The 20477-nt window shown below is 34.1% G+C and overlaps 1 protein-coding gene across 1 annotated transcript; it reads left to right on the top strand.

The window, feature by feature from the left end:
• The first annotated feature begins 89 nt into the window (after positions 1-89).
• On the top strand, positions 90-19735 carry LOC134246003 (mucin-2-like). Its single transcript, XM_062728251.1, has 3 exons — positions 90-2939; positions 14172-14412; positions 16772-19735. The coding sequence occupies exons 1-3, from the start codon at positions 225-227 to the stop codon at positions 16960-16962; spliced, it is 3147 nt and encodes a 1048-aa protein (XP_062584235.1). The 5' UTR covers positions 90-224; the 3' UTR covers positions 16963-19735.
• The last annotated feature ends 742 nt before the right edge of the window (positions 19736-20477 follow it).

The following is a 20477-nucleotide window of genomic DNA, read 5'->3' as shown; positions in this document are numbered from 1 at the left end:
TCTTTAAAGTTCAAATACTAAATTTAAGCTCAATGCAAAATCGATTTGTCTTTCTTTCTTTTTTGTACAGAAAACCTCTGCCTTCAGCTCGCACTTGCTCTACTGTGACGTCACCCCGGCCTAATATTTGCGGAGTGCAGAGGTGTATCCGGAAAAGAGCGATTCTACAACAACAGAACCCATGAATTTCCTTGGTTTTTGTTCCCGTGACACAAGTTTGTGAGATGGCTTCTGTAAGTCGATGGATGCCAAACACAGTAACTCGAAATTTTTATTTGGATCCTGACGATTTGAATGATTCAACTGACAGCCGACAACAGATCAATTCTGACATTCCACCCACGAGGAGAAGGGACATTCTTTCATTCAAACGGTCTCTTTCGGACGACAAGGACGGCGCGTCAGGTAACGACAAACTGGGCACCAGGAAGGACCTCGCTATAAGAAGCTCTACTGATAAGTTGAACGGAAATAATTGTGACGATAATCAGGATATAAATAAAATGGGTAAAGATACATTACAAAACTCATCTCCGGATGATGGTCCCCCAGGAAATGTAATCACAAGTCACTTACGGCATGTGCATAGTAATCCCTTTTTTCTAAACTGTGGATTGTCCCATCCACACGGAAAAATCTACGATGATCAACAGAAGCGAAAAAATTCATTACAAGATGAAAGTGATTTAGAAAGTGGTGCTGAATATGGTGTTAATTCAGGATTTGTGAATAAACTTCGGCAAAAATTTACATCACTCAACCAAAGGGAGGCTAGTGTCAATCGATTTCCAGCAAGAAGGTTTGCTAGTGTCGAGAATTTGTTGGAAACTTCTGAAAAGATTTCATTTCAGGAAAGGACACGACCCTTCAGTTCTAACAAACCCAAAACACTTAAACAAGATTCGAACTATGTTAGGAATAAACCTGATTTGCCAAAACCACCCAAACCTCCAAAAGCAAGGCCTGAAAGGAAAACAAGTGATTCTGTGATTGAACAAAAGCAACACAAACCTGTACATTTAGAACATGAGGCACCGGACATTAACAAAATAGGACGGAATGACATAATTATAATTGAACACCCCAAACCCACGCCAGTCCCAGAACCAGCAAAAGACGAAGAAACCCCAACAAAAATGAATAGCATCAAGGCTCTGAAAGACAAGAAAGTTCCTGATGAACTACCAAAGCCAAATACAGTTTCATCTTTTCGGTCCATGTTTGAAAAGAACAATTCATCAGTCTCAAGGAAACTTCTTCCAGACGCTCCAAAAATAGCAGCTCCAAGACCAAGTAAACCCAGTAAATTGAAGGTGAATCGCAAGGAGGCAGTAGAGGGTTCTCCCCTCTCTTCTCCCATCAGCAAATCACCATCACCAGAGGTGAAGAAAGAATCATCCCCAGAGGTGAAGAAAGAATCATCGTCAGAGGTAAAGAAAGAGCAACCAAAGTTTGTGGAAGCAGAGAAGAATGAGATGCTAGTAAAACCCAGCACATTAAAGGAGCGAGCCCAAGAAACACCAAGAATTCTGGATTCACCAGTTACCAGAAAAAAGACCTATCCTGAAAAGAAATCAATTTTTGATTCAGACTTCAACATTAAATCTGAAGTTCAACCCATTGTAAGAAGTAACTTACAGAAGAGTAAGGTGGAAACAACCAAAGTGACCTCATCTGAGGCCAGCCCTGATCAAAGTGTAAAAACTGAAGAAAAAATAGTTGTGAAATTAAAACCTGTTAACATGGTTAATGATAAAAATTTGCAGAATGAAAAAAGTAAAAGCCCAACAAACAAAGCTGCGAAGAATAATGAGTATTTCCCAGGAAGAAAAGAAATATTTGATTCCTCTATTATTCCCAAAAGTCCAAGACAAGAATCCAAGGAGAATTTGGTTAATACAGTTAATGATAAAACTAGATCACCTTCTCCAAAAACAACTCTTTCTGAGGAAATATTTCCTGGAAGGAAACAAATATTTGAGTCCTCCCAGATTTCTCCAAGTCCCAGAGTTCCCAACAACATGTCGAAGAAAAAGCGAGCCCCTAAACCACCAGCAAATTCTCTGTCTGCAACAACTGTGAAAAGTCCTGCTCCATCCATGCCTGTGGAAAAAAGTCCTGCCTCAGTGGTCAACGATGCAGTCAAAATCACTGTGGTTGATCCTCCCTCTGTAAGCATTTCAAGTGTAGTGCCCGAGAAGCAGGAGTCTACAAATACTGTGTCCAGTCTCCAAACCTCAACTCCCACAACTCCACGTACTCAACCAAAACAGATTACAGAACTCCCAGAATCCTCGCCTGCTCCCTGGACAACTCAACAGAAAACCTCCACCAAATCAAGTAAGGTGGAAAAAGAGGAGATTAAAGAAGGAACGGAAAAAGTTAGCAATTTTACTCCCATTGAAGTGTCTTCAAGTAATGACAATACCCCTACAAGGGGTTTACCCTCAGTGATAGCAAATAGACTAAAAAAGAATTCGAAAAATGCTTCCAGCAACGTGGAAGGAAATGATAAAGCTGAGTCCAGTGACGATGACGATGGTCCACAAAATCTGGTAAAACCAAGTCAGTTAAGAAATAAAGCTTTTGTCAAAGTCTCAAACAGCCCCTCTGTGCCAAATACACCAAACTCAGTTAGTCCCAGTGAATCCCAAAACTCAAACACTAATGTGCCAGTCAGAAACATTGAAGATCTCATTCGAAAGAATCGAGACAAGCCCGCTGCCCTGTTTGACTCGAGCAGCATTGTGCCCAAAGTCCAACCCAAAGTGAACGGAGTCCCTCCCCTGGACCTCGGGGACCTCATGACTGAGGAACAGAACCACCCATACCAGGAGGGCTACATCCCAACCAAGATCGGGCCCTGTAACATTGTGTTTTTAGGGGCAGGCGTCAGCCTTGAGACTCAGCCACTGAAGAAGAGCAGGAGTGGGCATTCAGTAAGATTTTGTTGCTGCATACATTTTAATATTTTCCAAAGAAATTTAGTTGAAGTAAAGAGAGAATGTGAAGTAGGTTTTCAGTTGATGTTGATGGCTTTTATCACAAGTTATTATGAGTTTGCTGGTCTGAGTGAGTAATATCCAATTGTGTTGGATGAAGTGTTGGATGTGATTTATATTTTATTAAGTATTGGATATTATAAAGTTTATTATGTCTAATACATAAATCTTATAGGGAAGAATGTGAAGAATTCACACTTCATATGTCGTCTAAATCTCTAAATACTTGAAAACCCCTTGAGCTTGTCTCAACATATATTTTAAAAAGAGAGGGACCAGTATCAACCACACGAGATAAGATTAATGTATTAGGGGACACTAACTTCCTTGTTTTCGTTTTTTGATAAGAGGCTTCTCCATGGTGACATCCTGAGGGAAAACTCAAATCTCGCAATATTAGATAGTGTAGGCAGGATAGAAACAATTACTGTACATTTAGCACAAAACTCGCAATATTAGACTAGAGGCAGGATAGAAATGTTGTAACTTCAAATACCTCAAAACTTGCAATATTAGAGTGTAGACAGGATAGAAAATTGTTTTCACAACAAGTACTTTATCTTTACATGTCGTACAATGTACTTACTATTGGCGATAATTAGATTGGGTGGTTCATAAATAAACCATATTTGTTCTGACGCACATGAGTTAGAACATGAAAATAATAATTTTTTCTTGAGGATGGTCAAGTCTCGAAACATATTTCACATCTGATAATTATATACTTTTATATTAAACATACATGTAGTACATCATGTTTTTTTTTTTAAAGGTGAACAAATGAACACGAATCAGTTGACCTCTGACAAGAATGCATCTCCCACCGTGTTGATGCACCTTGTATATACACAGAAAAGTCCGTATTTAGCCATTTAATATACACCATTTGCTTGTTTAAATTTTGACCCTGCATGCACAAGTTTGGCAATGAATTCATTTTTTTATCAGCTTTGGGTTATCTGATAGATAACATGGGACTACCTAAAGGAAACACACAACATTGCATACACACATACAAAATGGTGATACTACACCAAACACAATTTTAAAAGTTTACTTGTTCGTGTGGGGACTGGGAATACCTTGATATATTATTAATCCTACTTATTGAAATTCCTTTTTGCATAGTCATGACATGACAACAACAAAAATTAAAATGTTTGCTCATGTTCTTTTAGGACCTCTGGTTATAATATGATCACTTGCATAGTGGGCCTTAATGGTTTCTAAATTCCCAAACATTTATGAATACATATTATATACATGATCTCACATAAACTTGAAATGGTGTATGTCATACTTGGACTCATATAAATTTGAAATGGTGTATGTCATTGGAAGATAATTTTTATTTGAAAATTAAGACACAGAAGTCAATAGTATTTTATTATGTTGTTGATAAACTAGCATTTCAAAGGTTTGGCGATCTAAGTTGATACTACCCTATATTCATATTAGTAATTTGTCTTACAAAGTTGAAAGCTTTGAAATGCAAAGTTTAATGAGCAAGATCACTTGCACAAACAAGCTTCTTTGAACAAGTTCGATTTGCGTGCAATTATAAAAGTCAGTGATTCGTAGTTTTGTTAATTCTTTTCTTTTTTAAAAGTCTAAAAAGATTTATCTTGAGACTTTAATCCATATTTTATGATTTATTTAGCACCATTAAGTTGTGAATCATTGCAAAATAAAAGTTACAAGTTCATTTAACATATAGTTAATGGAAGTGGTAAGGTGCAGATGAAGGAAAATTAGTGAACGCCCTTGAAGTCTGAAAGGCTTTTAAGAGCACAATGACATGGCAACATATTATGTCTGTAACATGTTGTAAGACCTGGTAATTGGTTGGGCAGGTCTTTAAAGCTAGGTACTTACAGAGGACTAAGTTAGTACATCTGTTGACCTTTGAAATTGACAATGGCCCTACTGATCCAAATAAGCTCAATTGACATAATTTTAATTTATGTATATAAGTATCTAGTCTTATTGTTTGATTGTCTGTTTGAGATATTTTTTACTCATACTAAGATGCCACCACTTGCTGGTGGAGGGTAGCAAATTTTGATCTGTATTACTCAACTCTTATGACCTTTTAGCAGACAGGGACATCTCTTTGTTCAGCATCTGCTGCAACACAGGACCTTGATTTATACAGTCTCATCTGAAGCAGTGGAATTTAAACCAAAGAAGTAGATATATCAACTCCTTACTCTTCAACTCTCAGAGCAAACACTCTACCACTGTGTCATGTCTGCAACCAAGAGCAAACACACAACCATTGCACTACACATGCAACCATTTTGTTTTGATATTCAGATTTCATTTCTAGAAATGAAGATTCACTTCTTAGGGAGACTGCTTTTAATGTAATCACTCAGTGATTGCCTTTTGCTTTCTGTCTGTGAGGATTAATGCATCATTTCTCAAGTGGAAAGTCAACCCAGTTTCCACAATCAATATTGTACATATATAGTTCAGTATTAGTCATGATATTGTAGAAAATTCAGAATTCACCAGAGAAAAGGTTCTGCAAGCTTGCAAGTGAGTGATCTCTTTACATTTACTTGGTGGCAATTAATTATGTTGATGACTCAATTAAGATAATGAATGGCAAGGTTTTAGCTTTGAACATGTTTTATGACATGTGAATTCAAGAAGTGGAAAAAAGAGTAAAGATTTACTATTATATTGTGTTGTATTTTATTAAAAGGGAATCTGAACTAGCAATACTTTAATTAATATTGTTGGTTAATTAATAGAAACATGTATATGTGAGCAGTCTTTCTATGTTATCCTGATTTGCATGTAGCAGGCCTTGGTCTTAGTCTCTTAGAGTGTAGATAATTCATTGTCTCTCTTGTCCATGTCAACCAATTATTTATTACTCTAAGCGGACTATTGCTAATACAAGGGTTTTATATTTGCACCTAAAAGGTTTTATAGATAACGTACATGTAATAATGTATTAGAAGGCATGTAACACCATGTTTTATGTCCTATATTATGTCCTTGTGAGTGTTATAAACGAGTAATAAGAGCTTGGCAAAATTCAATCATTGGTTAGACCGAGGACAGTGCATTGGGACACCATTGTGTTACTTGGGTTTACACTTGTATCATAAGGATGTGACATATTCTAACTATCACTAGAGCCGACATTATTACTTAGTGCTTAACATTGTTTACTGCTGTATTGACTTGGAAGCATTGGGGGAAAAGCATCAAACCATTGTTTTTGTATTGAACAGTCAACTGCCTCTCTCATATGTGCAAATGCAGTCTTTAAGACCTGGCTTGGTCTAGAGATTTCAAACCACAGGGAAAAATTTTTAATGAATTTCAATATGGTTTGTCTTGTGTAAAGTGAAGATAAAATTACATGTATATAGTTATACCCATACATGTATACCAGTACAAGTACATTAGAAAATCTGCCTCATGATACCAAATTGCAGGGATAAAAATTTTATTGAGATTCAAAAATGTTTGGGTCAATATAAAGTCAAGATAACATTATAGGAGTACATCATGTACATTAGAAACTCTCCTCAGTGGTTCAGTCAGAGGCGTATTGTTTGTCCATAGCTAAGATTCCTTTAATATTTGCACTATTTGCTATAGTGGACCTGGGGTTATAAGGTCACCCTTCTTCATAATGACGGGTATGAGGCTTGGCTGAGACCGGGATATAAATTCTTTTAATCTACTCAAGAACATAATCTTCAATTTATTACACATGCGTGTGCCAGTCCCACTAACTTTTTTTCATGTGAATGGAAAATTTGTATTGTCAGATATTTTTTTTCTGTCATCTTAGGAAATGGGCATCATAAATAGATGTACCATGTCCTTGTAATGTAAAAATAATTGTTTTGATGAAGTTGTGTAAGGTGTCTACACCTACGAATGTTGACACAAATGGGAGAAATGCACCCTGGGTAATACTTTTATCGCCAAGGCTAACTAAACAGCTAGGAGTTTCACCTGTACATGGTTATCTGAGTTTTCGGTTTTTTACCTACAGTGTCAGTGAATGTGGCCATTGAAGGATTATCCACTCGCCAATAGCGGCCAAACATCTACCTAAATGATCAGTTGTAAATCTGAAAGATTTAAAAGTTGTTTTTCTCTGAAAATACCACCTTCCCTTCTCATTTGCATCTCTCTCCATTTTCTGCTCACTAAGAACTATGAAGGCATCAACTTTTGCACGAAGTCAGAAAAACATGGAGGGCATTGCATAACAAATGAATTCTAGTTGTCAAAATTAGAATAAGATTAGAATTGTGTGTCCTGTCCTTTATGCTGGAATCAATTCAGTGACTCATCTTTTTGTATACACACTACTCCTTTTTGTCAAGAAAAGAGAACAGTGTATTGTCAGAAAATGGACAGATTGAGGTAAATTAAATTTGATCCCATAATGCTTTACAAAATTATAAAATTATTTAACGGATAGTTCTTAAATCTTTTAAAAGTCCCTGAAACATTAAAGTTTCATAATCTGTTAAATTCTTCACAGTAAATACAAAAAAAAACCTTTAAAAGGATATATGGAGTAAAGGTATAAACAGTAATGTAAAGGGTGAGGGAAAGAGAGCATTGTCATGGGTTATTTTCGTGTGACAATATTTGTAGATTAAGATATGCCACTTACACTTAACGGTTTGCCACCTTCCAAATGAAGACGTATTGCCACTGGCTATACTACTGACAGCCCAAATGAAGATGGTTCATTGGTCAGTGGCTAAAATGGTCAAATTAGCAAAAAGAAACAAAAAATGGTGTATGAAAAAAAAGAGTTTGTTTATACCAAACATTTAAAGTATCAATTATTTAATGAAAGAATCATGTCATATAACAAAGATAATTTGATATCACATATGTTGTTTGTCATGTTTAAAATAGGGGGACATTCAGTTCGTCTAGACAGGAAAGATGTTCTGAATTTATTAACAGATAAATGTAGAAAATAAATAGAGGAAGTAGACTTGTACCAAATGACCAATTATTTTGCCAAAAAATGTATTTTACTGTTGTAGGTGTTGTGAACTTCATTGAAATTTGTAAACATCGAAACTCATTTAAAGAGCTCCCCTTTTCATTACGTCTTCATGATAACCATTAAAAGAGAATGAAAAGATCTGCATCCCATTTAAACTTGAATTCAAAGAGAAAATTAAACTTCGGTAGCTGGGTGATTTTATAAATTCACCTGTTAAACTTTCGCAGATAAAAATATACACCTGGGCTTTTTGATCATGACGTATGTCACCTGATAAGTCATTTTATGTTTTTATTTTTAAACATGTTCAAAAAGGAACTGGGTGTAATGACATATGTAAACACAGACTAAATTCAAAGAATTGTCAAATTAAATAGCCATTGTGTTTTTCAGTACATGATAGATTGTTTACCACTATTAAGGGCTGTTCAGGATATTTTCAGGGAGGAAAGAGAGGTTCAAGGTTAACTTTATATCCTATTTCAGAAAATATAGGGAGATGTGTATATTGATAGACAAAACAGCCAAATCTCATTTACTCAATCTTAATGAGATCAAGGGAAAAAATGAGATATATCTTAAAATGTGAGATATCAAGGGTAAAATTCAGAAACTTTCAAGCTGTCCTTTGTACAAAATGATCCATGTTTGGTGGCTTTGTGTATTTTCTGCTTTGTCCAAGACAGTACAAAGATATGGGAACTATCAATCACTTCATTCACAAGTTTTGTTATTTAGTACCTTTTTAAGCAAATTTACTCTTCAAAGTAAAAGTTGCTAAATTTTTGAAGGTATGACATTTTAAGGTTGATCTGGTTTTTAAAAGAAATGACCTGGTCATTTTTGAGTGTTAGAAATGACTTTGTTTTTTTTTGCCTGATAAAATGGTTGAGGGACAAAAAATTTTTAACAAGAATAGATAAAAATCTGTTATTTAAATTTTTCAGCCAGACACCTTAATGATTTGGTAAACATGCTAAAGAGAGGTGAGATAAACTATGAAAGAAGTTGAATAAAAAATTGTTAGTTTTCCAACTGATAGGGTAAATAAACATCAAAGGAGGCAGGGCTGCGGTAGGACGTATGAGGCAGACCAAATAAAGATTGTGGATAAAAACTTAACCCTTAAATACTTACTGTTTTGTTTACTTAGATACTCTAACTCCTGTAATTAATATTTTATCTCAATTTCCATGTTGAGTTTTATGTCCCGTTTCATCATGAATTATTTGGGTTTTGCTCCGAGCTCTAGGCTTTGAATTGCCAATCTATAGGGCATGATGCAGCTGCTGCAATATTGTGGAACTCAAAACCCAAAGTCAATTTGCAAAAAAACTGTACTTAATTATGTAATAGTATACCTACAATTTTGTAGACTTTAAAGAATTTAATTAAGAAAACTGCTGCATAAGATTAAAATTTACTTTGTTTGAAGTTTACCTATGTGGTCTTTTTGATGTATCATTTCCCTTAGCTTTCTTTGAACAAATAAGGACTGTTTTGCAGATTAAACCCAATATTAAGTCACTGTTATTTTGTTTAACACACCTCTAGACTTTGTGTGAAAAATAACTTTGGCATCGTCTGGTTGCTACCCCGGAGTCGTTTCAATAGGTGTCACTGGATCCTAGTCTATTACTAGGGGATGAAGTAAAGGCAGCAATTTAGACCAAATCTGCCATGTAACTCTACATAAACAAAGCTATTCTGATGATAGGCACTGACATAATATGCAAACTAAACTTAATCGGCTATCAGTCCCCAAATACCTAGGTGAACAGATCCAGAAAATTGACTCAGGAAGTTTACTTTTTCTTTGGCTTTTTTGTTGTTTTGCGGCCTTCCCACATTTGCGTCGAGTGCTTGCAGTGAGAACCGGGGACACCTTCAAGATAATGACAGAACATTTACAATTTGCTTTGTGGGACGGTGAACTCCATTTCTACGTGTGATAATGCCAACGGCAGATGACAATCGCTCCGTTCTTTCACTGTCTCTGTGTGTGGACTGACAATTAATGACGCTTTTTTGTACCTGGATTTAATTAATTTACATTACGGAGTCATAATAAATATAGATATTTATTGTGCAATAAATTTTGGAAGTAAACATATATTGCGTGTTCAGGCAATTTATGACAGTGACCAAAACATATTATGTTTGAAACAGTGATGAAAATTTTCAACATGAACTAAGGAGAGATTTTGAAGAAGAGGCTGATTTTAATGACCGAGACAATTGACCAATCAATGAATTCATTTTCCATAATGTCTTCAATTAATATCGAGTATGATGAACACTACAGGCGAGGGTGTACTCTGATTTGGGACTCGAAGAGAATTCTGTCAGGGGGTCAGAAGAATGGAAGCAAGAGAAAAGTGTATCTTATCGATGGGAACTTTTTACAAAAAAGCCGTGTATTATCTAAAATTAAGTATTTTGAATCCAAAGACAATGGAAAGAAGATTTGTAAAAACACAAGAAAGGTAAATTTGGAGGTTTGTTTGAATATATTGGAATGTGTCAGCTTTGTTTCACATTTTCTCTACATTTATGATTTTAGGTTACGAAAGTTTCTTTTTGGAAGATCTGATTTAAGTTGTTTTCTATGTAGGGTACATCTATTTGTCTATATAATTATCATGATATTTGCCAAGTTTGTTTTTGGCAATATATTGGAAAAAAAACCCATGCCGAGTTGTCCGTAAGACTTGGGGGTTGGAAAATTTCGCCGCCTATAATGCCGTAATCTTCTAGGTATTATGATATTCTCCCTCAACCCTTTGTTATGGTAGGAACCCCAAACCCCCTTCCACCCTTTTACTGCCCCCTGCTATTTTAATTCTTAGGACCAACTCTGGACATGTAAACTATGAATGAGACCTGTAGGCCATTGGTAGAGTTCAACAATTTTGTAAAGAGAAATCATGAGTTGCTACTTGCTAGATGAGATTTGTAGGCAATTTTGTTGTCAGCCCTGGACAGTGATAATTTGGATCTTTAACATGACCCTCAGACAGTAAGATCCCAATTTGTTTATTCACACAGCTACCTTGAGGAGAAAATTACTAATTGTGTGTGGTTTTCTTTTATTCCTTCACTGGAATATTTCTTTCTTTAAAAAATTTCCTTAACTATAGTGTTCTTTTAAGAGGGCAAGTGACATAACATGTAAACAGTTCATTTATATCCATTACGGATTTCGGGGAAAATGCCCTTAAAAAGATTGATTTGTGTATCCGAACTTCATGCCAGATTTGTTTAAATTAAGGTTTTGCTTGAGACAGCCTTTTCCGTTTTGTAATTAAACAATATGTCGGTTAAACGATCAGTTGTAATTTTCCTTTTCAGTTGATCAGGGAGGGTAGAAAAACAATCTCTGTTTATATAGTGCATTGTTATTAACATCATACATAGACTATTCTGAAAGAGGATTATAAAGAACCGATTTATGTGTTACAATATAGCCATGGTAATTTATGTACATGTATTATAAATCAAGTGGGGATCGAGATGTGAATTTGTGTACATTTCAAATCAGAAGAGGTTTTTTCCCCGAACTTGGCTAGGATTTTTTTTCTTATCAGTATTAAGTACCAATAAATCTTTTTTTAAAAAATCGATTTAAAAAAAAATAAAGAAGGAAGAAAAAGATTGAGATGATCACGTGCAGTAAAAAAAAGTGATGACAGTTCATATTAATCGATATTAAGAAAAGCCAATCACCTTCCATTCTATTTTTGTTCTGGAAGTGTAAGAAGAAAAAGGAGGCTTTGAGTAATTAGTAACGAGCGTAATTCTGACAGATTATGAATATATCTATCAGTGCAGCATAACCACAGTGACAGGAAACAGAAGATAGATGGCACCATGAGACGAACATGACAACCTTGTGCTGGTTTTCTGAACAGTTCTTTTGTTTGTATCACTGTGGGTTTTGCACTACATTTACTTTGATATAAGACACAAATCATAACAGAAGGTAAAAAAAATCATGTATACCTGGTACTTTTTTTCCCCTTAATATTACAAGTGACTTGGTTTAAATAACTTTTTACTCGGTAAAAATTTGAAATCATTTATTTGGAAAGTACACAGGTTTTGAAAATAAAACCAATCTGAATGCTCCTTATCTTATCAGTTGCACAGATTTGCACATGTTGTCAAAAAAGAGGACACTTATGCCTTTTTATAGAGAAAATCACTTCCTGATATGAAATGACATAAAAATTAAGACAGGTGCAAATTTTATATTAGTAGTTCAGTACTTTTTTCCTTCTTTTTTTTTAAGCTTGGGGTTGGGGGGGGGGGGTAATTAAGCAATTCCCCTCTTTATTTTGTGATGTTATTCACAATTAAGCTGGTTTTTTCTTTTCCTGCTTTTGACTGTTATAGTATAGAAACACCATTTGTCAAAACTAATTGTATTTCAATCAAATCGAGCTAATAAAGTTTTTTTCCATAATATTTTTCTACAAATTTTTGGACAAAGACATAAACTCTTGGGGAAAGAAACATATCTAAGGAGCCTTGAAGTCTCTTTTACCAAATTACTAAAGTAGTGTTTACAATACACTTTGAGGAAATAGATTATTTGTTCGGTCTATTAACCAAGAGAGATGTATTGTGAAATTACCAATTCTTGGTATGCCCAGCCTTAAGATAGCTTGGAAGTATCATATTCCTACACATCAACTTTTATGTACTGCAAATCAGTATTGACCTTGCTTTATGCTTTTATCCATGGTGAATGAATGAAATGTTCTTTCTGTACCTATCTCAAAGTCTCTGATTATTTTACCGGTATATGACTGCCTTTCGATGGCTTTCCCATGTGCCTGTCTGTTTAGTGATAGCTTTTATATGTCCAGGTCATATTTTTCACACTGTGAAACATAACACCATCAAATCTTGTCAGTTGATGAACATGGGATAAAGGTGTTTTTCAATCCAAAAGTATATAGTCATATTAACATCATTTTGGAATTGTCAGGTTATGTGTTGGTCTTTCAAGGTCCCTCGTACCATGTCAGTTGATTCATCTTGGGGGGAAGATATGTTGCAACCCAAATAAAACAGGTCATGATGACTATTGGGGAACATAATGTACACATACAACTGATTTAGCCCTGAACAAAAGTAAAATAATTCAAAGAAAAGAAAGGTATCTCTTTAGCACAATAGAATGGGGAAATTAAAACAGGGCAAAATGTTCAACTGTGATATAGAGAAATAACCGTGTATTTAGAAGTTTAGTCATGTATGCTTCATCATTTTTACAGTATAAGACCTACAATTATCAAACATTGTCAGCTGATGCATCTTGGTGGAACAATGTTGTACAATCCAGAAAGAGGTTATGGGGACCTTATTTTAGCTGACTATGGTCAAATTTGTTTTCCAGATTATATGTTGGGCATATCTTGCACACTGCAAGGTTCTAGGACCATTATTAAAACCTTGTCAGTTGATGCCTTGTTGGAGGAAAGGTTTTTTTTTTACCCCAAAGTATGTCATTTGACCTTTTTTGGCATTGATTGGCTATATATACGTCATAGAAAACTTCAAGAGAGGGTAAAAAGGTTTTAAGCTTGTAGATTGGAGTATGTCGAAGATGTACCATTTTGGTGCACTTACTTAAAAGTTCTAGAGTATTGTCATGTTATATTAGAATGATTTGCAATTATTCAGGAAATTAGTGTTTGTTGTCCATTGTCATCACTGGTGCTTATATATGATTTTTGAAAATTTAATTTTTCAATAAGAGAGAGAAATGTTTCACCGTCATAGTAATTAGGGCTCTGCAGAACAGGAAAAACAAATAACACATTTAATCATGATTGAAGGGTGTTTTAAAATTTCCTTGTAATAATTTGGATGGAAAAAGTGCATTGATTTTTTATTGGTCTGTGGGGTGAATTTTTGTGTGTTTTGCCTATATGTCTTCTTCAAATGGTAAAACAAAGCCACAGAAGGTTATAAAACATTTTCTCTTTGAAGAAACTTGTGAATTTAATGGATTAAAATTGTTTTGCAATGGAACCTATAGTTATAAGAAATACCTCATCGTAATTTCAGTGCATACTGACATGTAGCGGTAAGTTACAGATTTTGAATGTTTACTGTAATGATGTATAAATGAAAGTGTTCTTGTTTTTTTCCAGCTCCGTATTCAGTTTGACGATAAGGCACTCTCCACCCATGAGTATCAGTCTGAGAACTCCGCTTTGGCGCAGTATCTGGAGGAAAATCCACACGAAACAGAAGAGGTAGTTAAGGAGCAAGTGGAAATTGAGCAGGCAACACTCAGTATTGATGTGGATAGTACGGAATCCAGCGACGACGTGGATTCGCCACGGGAGTCATCCACCATGAAATCCAACACTGCCATCGGAACGGGTTCAGGTGAGTTCAGAGTTGTATACAGGGAAATTTTCACCACTGATTTATTTTTACCCTTTTCATCCTTCTTGCAGTTGGGTGAATTTTAAATTGGGATGAATTCAGAGAAATGAGCATCATCTCTCAAACTAAGTGTGTCTGGACAAATTCAAAATTATTTGCAGGACTAGAGCGCAAAAAAAAAAAAAAAGGGCAAAATTAACACTGTATGTGGTATTACATAGAAATAAGATAATTAATTTCTGGAAAATGTGGTGGTTCGATTTATGTGATGAGAGAATAAGAGGGGAAAAGTCTATTAGCTGATAAAGATTTTATTTACAAGATAAAAATGGTTTAGAATCATCTGTGCCAACCTAAACAGGAAATATTAAAACATATGATACAACTTTGGGGTGAGATAATGGGTTTATTGACCATGGATGGACAGTCACACAATTTTATTTTGTTGCCATCTGATCATATCAAACAAAGGAATTCTTAGTTGTGCTACCCTATATTTTAATCTATGTATTAATTGATAGTGTTTGTGTTGTATTAATTACAAACATTGACCCCTCGATAAATCTAACAGTTCGCTATAATCGTAACCTTGATTTTTTCACCCTGGGTTTCAACACATATTATATATAAGTACCAGGTATAACTTTAGCTAAATAAGTCCTTCGATCTTCAAATTTCTTTGTTTAGTTTGTATACTACGTCAGGTTTTAATTTAAAACTTTTGAAGATACTTTAAACTTATTTGAATGGTATTTTTTTCTGACTTTTGTGTCTGGAAAAGAAAAAAAACCTCAAGGGTAATCAGACTTAAAAACACCACCATTTTAAACTGAACTTTAAACAAAAGGTCACGGTTTCGTTTGTTGAAACAGACATATATTGATGAGTCACTTGTATGTTTGTATGTAGGTGTAAATTAAGCAATACATTAAGGTTTCAGCTGTTGTGTCAATTAAGACAAAGACCCATTATACTTTAATTAATTCCTTTCATTGAGGCAGACTTTGTTTTTTAACATGACATCATCATGTAGGAACAAAGGCGTATTAAGTTTATACTTCAAATGACGATTATTAGTTCTTTTACCTGGAATAACTTAATTTATTTACCTAAGTGAAAGTCAAATTTTTAAGTTGCTATGCTAAGGTATATTTCTTGTAAATTGCACAATTTCCATTTTACTAAGCCCCCTAAAATGCATGGAGAGATTTATTTTCCCACTGTTTAAACAGAAATATATCTTTGAAGATAACCTGAGTTTAAAGAGCTTGCAATGTCCCATGCACTTCAATGGCAAAAGTTCACAAAATAATCTGGTTGAATTTCCTCTGCATAAACTATGCATCATCTTCTTTAGAGATAACAGATCCATGAACTAACATGCTGAATTTCCATTTTAGTTGAATTTTATATGAATTTAAATCGCCCCATAGCAATTAAGTTATCTTGCGCACTCTTTTAAAATTATTAAGATGAATTCCTATTTCTTTCCATGGTATTATGCTTATCAGATAAAAAAATTAAAGTCATTTTTTGGTTGAATTTCTTTTCATGCCAGTGCCATGTATCTGGTTGGAGTTATCTGTAAACATGCATAATCCATTCTTTGTATTGTCACACACTGTATTGATGTGCGAGACATTTTGGGAATGTTCATGCTTCAGGGAGATAAGGAATTATTACACCTGCCTGCCGTAATCAGATTAAACACAGACTTGTTACTTTGTATTTGATAACATTACATTTTGTGCCGACTAAAATTAAACCAATATCCCAGACAATGGGTCTAAAGGTCTGGGTATGGAACTACAAATAGAAATCAGGACAAAATATTAGAGACTGTTGACTTCCAACCGTTGGAAAAATGAGTTGAATTTGCTTAATTAATGAAATGTAATTTTTTTCCCTCTTCCTTATTCTCTTTTGTAATTAGTACACTTGGGTGATTAAAAAAAAATCAAGGAAATGAACTTTAATATTAGACTCATCTCTTGATAGCCATGGCTTTTCCCTATGGAAACGTAAAATTGTCAGAAGAAATGTCATTGCACTTTTTCACTTCCTTTAGATTTCACTAAATGCAGTGTCATTTTCCTTGCAGTTTTGATTTATTATAAAATTTAGACTACACATCATGACAATCATTATTTGATCTGATTAATGGGAAAAATTTTAAGGCCACAGATTTTTATGATTATTTTTTATTAAGCTGCAAGAATAACTGTGAACAAATGTACCAATATTCTCCCAAGGATTAAAGAACCTTTTCTTAATGTGTTCCATAATATTTAAGTTTTAATTTGCCCTTTCAAAAGTTGAGTTTTCCAAAAAAAATTATTTATATTCTTGCATTTTACAGGAGAGCTTAGTAATTACAAGTCTAAGATCCAGGTGGCAGAATTTCAGTTTGGACAGTCCATGAGGGAGGTGGAACCTGTTACACCTGCTCCGTATCAGGAGGTCAATCCAGGCGAAGGTGACCTGATCCCTGCGGAGGACGAGAGCTCTCAAAACTTTACTGAAACTGAAAACCCGGATATGTTGTTTTAACCGTTAATTACTGGGGGCACTTAACCTCTCCCCAGCTTTCTTGTGTTTTTGATTTATTTGAAATCTGGTGGAGATCAACTTTTTCTTGGTTCAGTGTCTGAAATTCAAAGAGGGATCTGGATCGGTAGAAAATCTTTGCTAGTGTTCAATTGGATCAGAACTTGTGTATACATGTGCGCATGTGCACAAAAAATGTGCTAGTTTGCGAATGCATTGATGTGCTTAATTTTCATAACAGTTCATACACTGTACATCGGTCTGAAAAATGTAGTATTTATTGATAATATTTTCATCATTTAGTGCTTTTTTGTCAGACTTTTTTAATTTGGTGTGTGTGACTCTTTGTCTGATTAGTTGGTAGCCATATTGATTTCAGGACACTGAAAATGACGGATTGAAAAATACCCAGAAAAACGGAGACTTTAACAACAGAAAATAAAAAATCTTTAGGACATCTTGTAACAGATGGTGATAATTAGGTGTTTGTGGGGTTGCATTTGTTAGAAGCATGTATCCGAGGATGTTAGAGCCAAAGAAAAGAAAAATCATTATAATCTCATTGTAAGGGTACCCCCCTTTTCCTGTAGGTTTAACACAAACTGTGAACTTCAAACGAGAGTTTCCATGTTAATTTGGAAATATAGAGCAGGTCTCTACCGATGTAAATGCTAGTTTGCTTTTGCTCAAATTAGCTAAGCATGTAAACCAAAAACTGTGTATATGAGAGCTGCTTATTATAATCACATTCCAAAGCTTTTTGACCTAAGAATGTTTGGTGAAAAAAAAAAAATTATTTTCTTTAACTTTCATTAGCTTTGCATTCCAATTTTTTTTTTATAGAAAAATTAAGTTTTGAATTGTTGTATGTTTAATATATCTTATTCTATAAATCTTTGTTGCTCATGCTCAATATATATATGTATGTTATCATTTTGATTAATTTGTTGATTTTTACAAAAAGAAAATTTTCCAGAGAGTAATTTTTACATCCTAAGAGCTTTTTTAAATAAGATAATGCAATATTTCTCAATGCTATTGTAATATGTGTGTGATTGATGCCTATGGAGGGTTTCTTTTCATGTACATTGTGTTAAATGCCTTTTTTATATAGTTTGACAAATTGCATTCATGTAGTGTTTTGTGATATTTCAATATTGATCTGGTGTAATCATTGTTAATGTCAGATTGATCAGATGTATAAAGGTTTGATCAAATGTTTTGTTGAATTGAAAGAGGAAGGGGAAAAAATGTGCATGAAATTTATTTCTGAACACGATTTATTTACTTTTATTGTCAGATATGCAGATACGGTATACAGATTTTGAAATTGGCAGATAGTAAATATTTGATAACAATTGAATTTCTCCTGGTAAGGACCAAGTCACTTAGGATAACGTTTTTAAAAAATCAATTTTTGATAAATGTATGTTCTACAGGTGACATTTAAAAAAAAAATGTGCATGTCTAAAGATGATCTAAGCCTTAATATTTAAAGTATGCTGTACTTTTTTTATATATAAAAAATTTTTTTTAGGCCAATATAAATTTCAATCTTTCATTAGGTATTATGTATAAGTTAATATGATTCAAATGCATTCCATTAATTTACATAAAAGAAGTACATGTAATTATATTCAATTTGTTTATTTTGCATTGCCATGACCTAATATTGCATTCCTAACAACAAAAATTGCTTTTTTATTGTACACTGTAGATTAGCATTTACATAATTTTGTTTCAGTATGGACTGACGATTGCATTTGTAAAAACATGTACAAGAAAATGGTTTATTCTGTTGATATTCTATGAAAGTATTGTTGGATTATGCTTGGTTTGCATGATTGTCAATTTGGATCATACCTGAAACATATTAAACAATTATAAGCATTACGCTGTATATTTATATACATGTACTTATATTATAGTTCCCATTTACATTAATACTAAAGATATTCAGAATCCAGATAATTATTTTAGTCTCCTTACACTAAACTATAATGATGATAACAGATTTATCTTTAGCATCAGAAAACATTGTGTTCCAATTAAAACTGCAACGTTGCATTTATACGAAAAAACGTAAATGTTGCAGCCATACACTATGTTTAGATGGGCATGATAAGTCATGCAGTAACAAGTGTTGATGAATTGCTATTTTTTCTATGAGTAGGAAGAAATCCATTGTCTTAACTATCCATTTTCCTGTCTCTCATATTAAACACATTCTCTCATACAAGGTAAAGTTTGCCTTGTGTTGTCTCTTTACGAATTGGAGTTAGGTCCCTTGGTAGAGCACCATTGCTTTGTTATGATTGTCTCTGTAAATTTCGTTTATGTCTTTTTTTACTCATGCGAGCTTCAGATACTCGAGAAAATTGTCTCATTTGTTGGCTATTTGTTGTGAGCTCTCAACTTTCCGACAGAAAAAAAATACATTCTATGCAAAAATTTCTTAGATGGTAGGAAGTACTTAATGTAGTTTAGAGTATAACAGGAAATTTTGCCTTGTTCAGTATATGGGGCACACTCTTAAGTGGAGGTGTGACTCACTTTACTGGATTTAATGTTGTCTCTTACTGGGTTATGTAGCAGGGATATAGCAGAACACACGTCATGTCGATTTCACCCAAAATATTTTGATTTTTCCTTTTTTGTTTTTTTTTTCCCTCTGTGATTTTACCAAATTTTTGTTATTTCACATTAAAGCTTGCATATGTTTTATCATTTTGTGTATCATATATTTTTTCAGTAAAGTCATATATATGCACAGAAATGGTTTATTGTGTTTAAGGTCATTCGCAACGTAGTTTGAACTTTATTGGGTTTTCCCCTGGAGTTGAAGAGTTCCACTAAATGAAGGACCTATGTGCAATACTTTTAATGTCTTTATATGGATATGCACACCTCTTCTAAAACAAATTTTGATAAATAAAAAAAACTGGAATTCATGTTTTATAATTTTTGTACATTTTTCTTCGAATAATGGAAAAATTTTCATAATTTGATATCTTTCCAAAACCCCTGGTAACACATGCTGATTTTTTGTTAAGAACATGTAATGGTATTATAACTTTAAATTTAGAATATCTTAAAAAATTATCAGTAGGTAAGGTACCTTGTGTATGTCCTTAATATTCTTTTGAGGGGAAAAAAAGGTTTATGCAACTACAGTTTAAATATACCCTGGTAAGTGTTGAACAGGTAAATTGCTCCAGAAAGAAAAATTAAATGAAAATAAAGTAGATCAAACTTCAAGGTCAAGGATAGAAGGCCAAGATTGTTGGTTGGTTCAAAAAGGGCAGGTTTCATCACAAGAAATATGCCAACCATTCAACAGTTATGGTCAAGGTTCAAGTTTTCCAAAAGTAGGAAAAACTCAAAGGTCAAGGAGTCAAAATTGTTGTAAACTAGGGAAAACCTTGTCACAAGAAATACATTGTGAAACAAGAGGCCCATGGGCCACATCGCTCACCTGAGCACTAAGGGTAGGAAAAAGTAGAAAATGGCTTTTTATT

Source organism: Saccostrea cucullata, unplaced genomic scaffold (genome assembly GCF_032062105.1).
Source record: "Saccostrea cucullata isolate Sc308-1 unplaced genomic scaffold, CSIRO_AGI_Scuc_v1 ctg342, whole genome shotgun sequence".
NCBI lineage: Eukaryota > Metazoa > Mollusca > Bivalvia > Ostreida > Ostreidae > Saccostrea > Saccostrea cuccullata.
The sequence above is the reverse complement of the archived record's forward strand: the minus strand, read 5'-3'. Positions and strand labels throughout refer to the sequence as shown.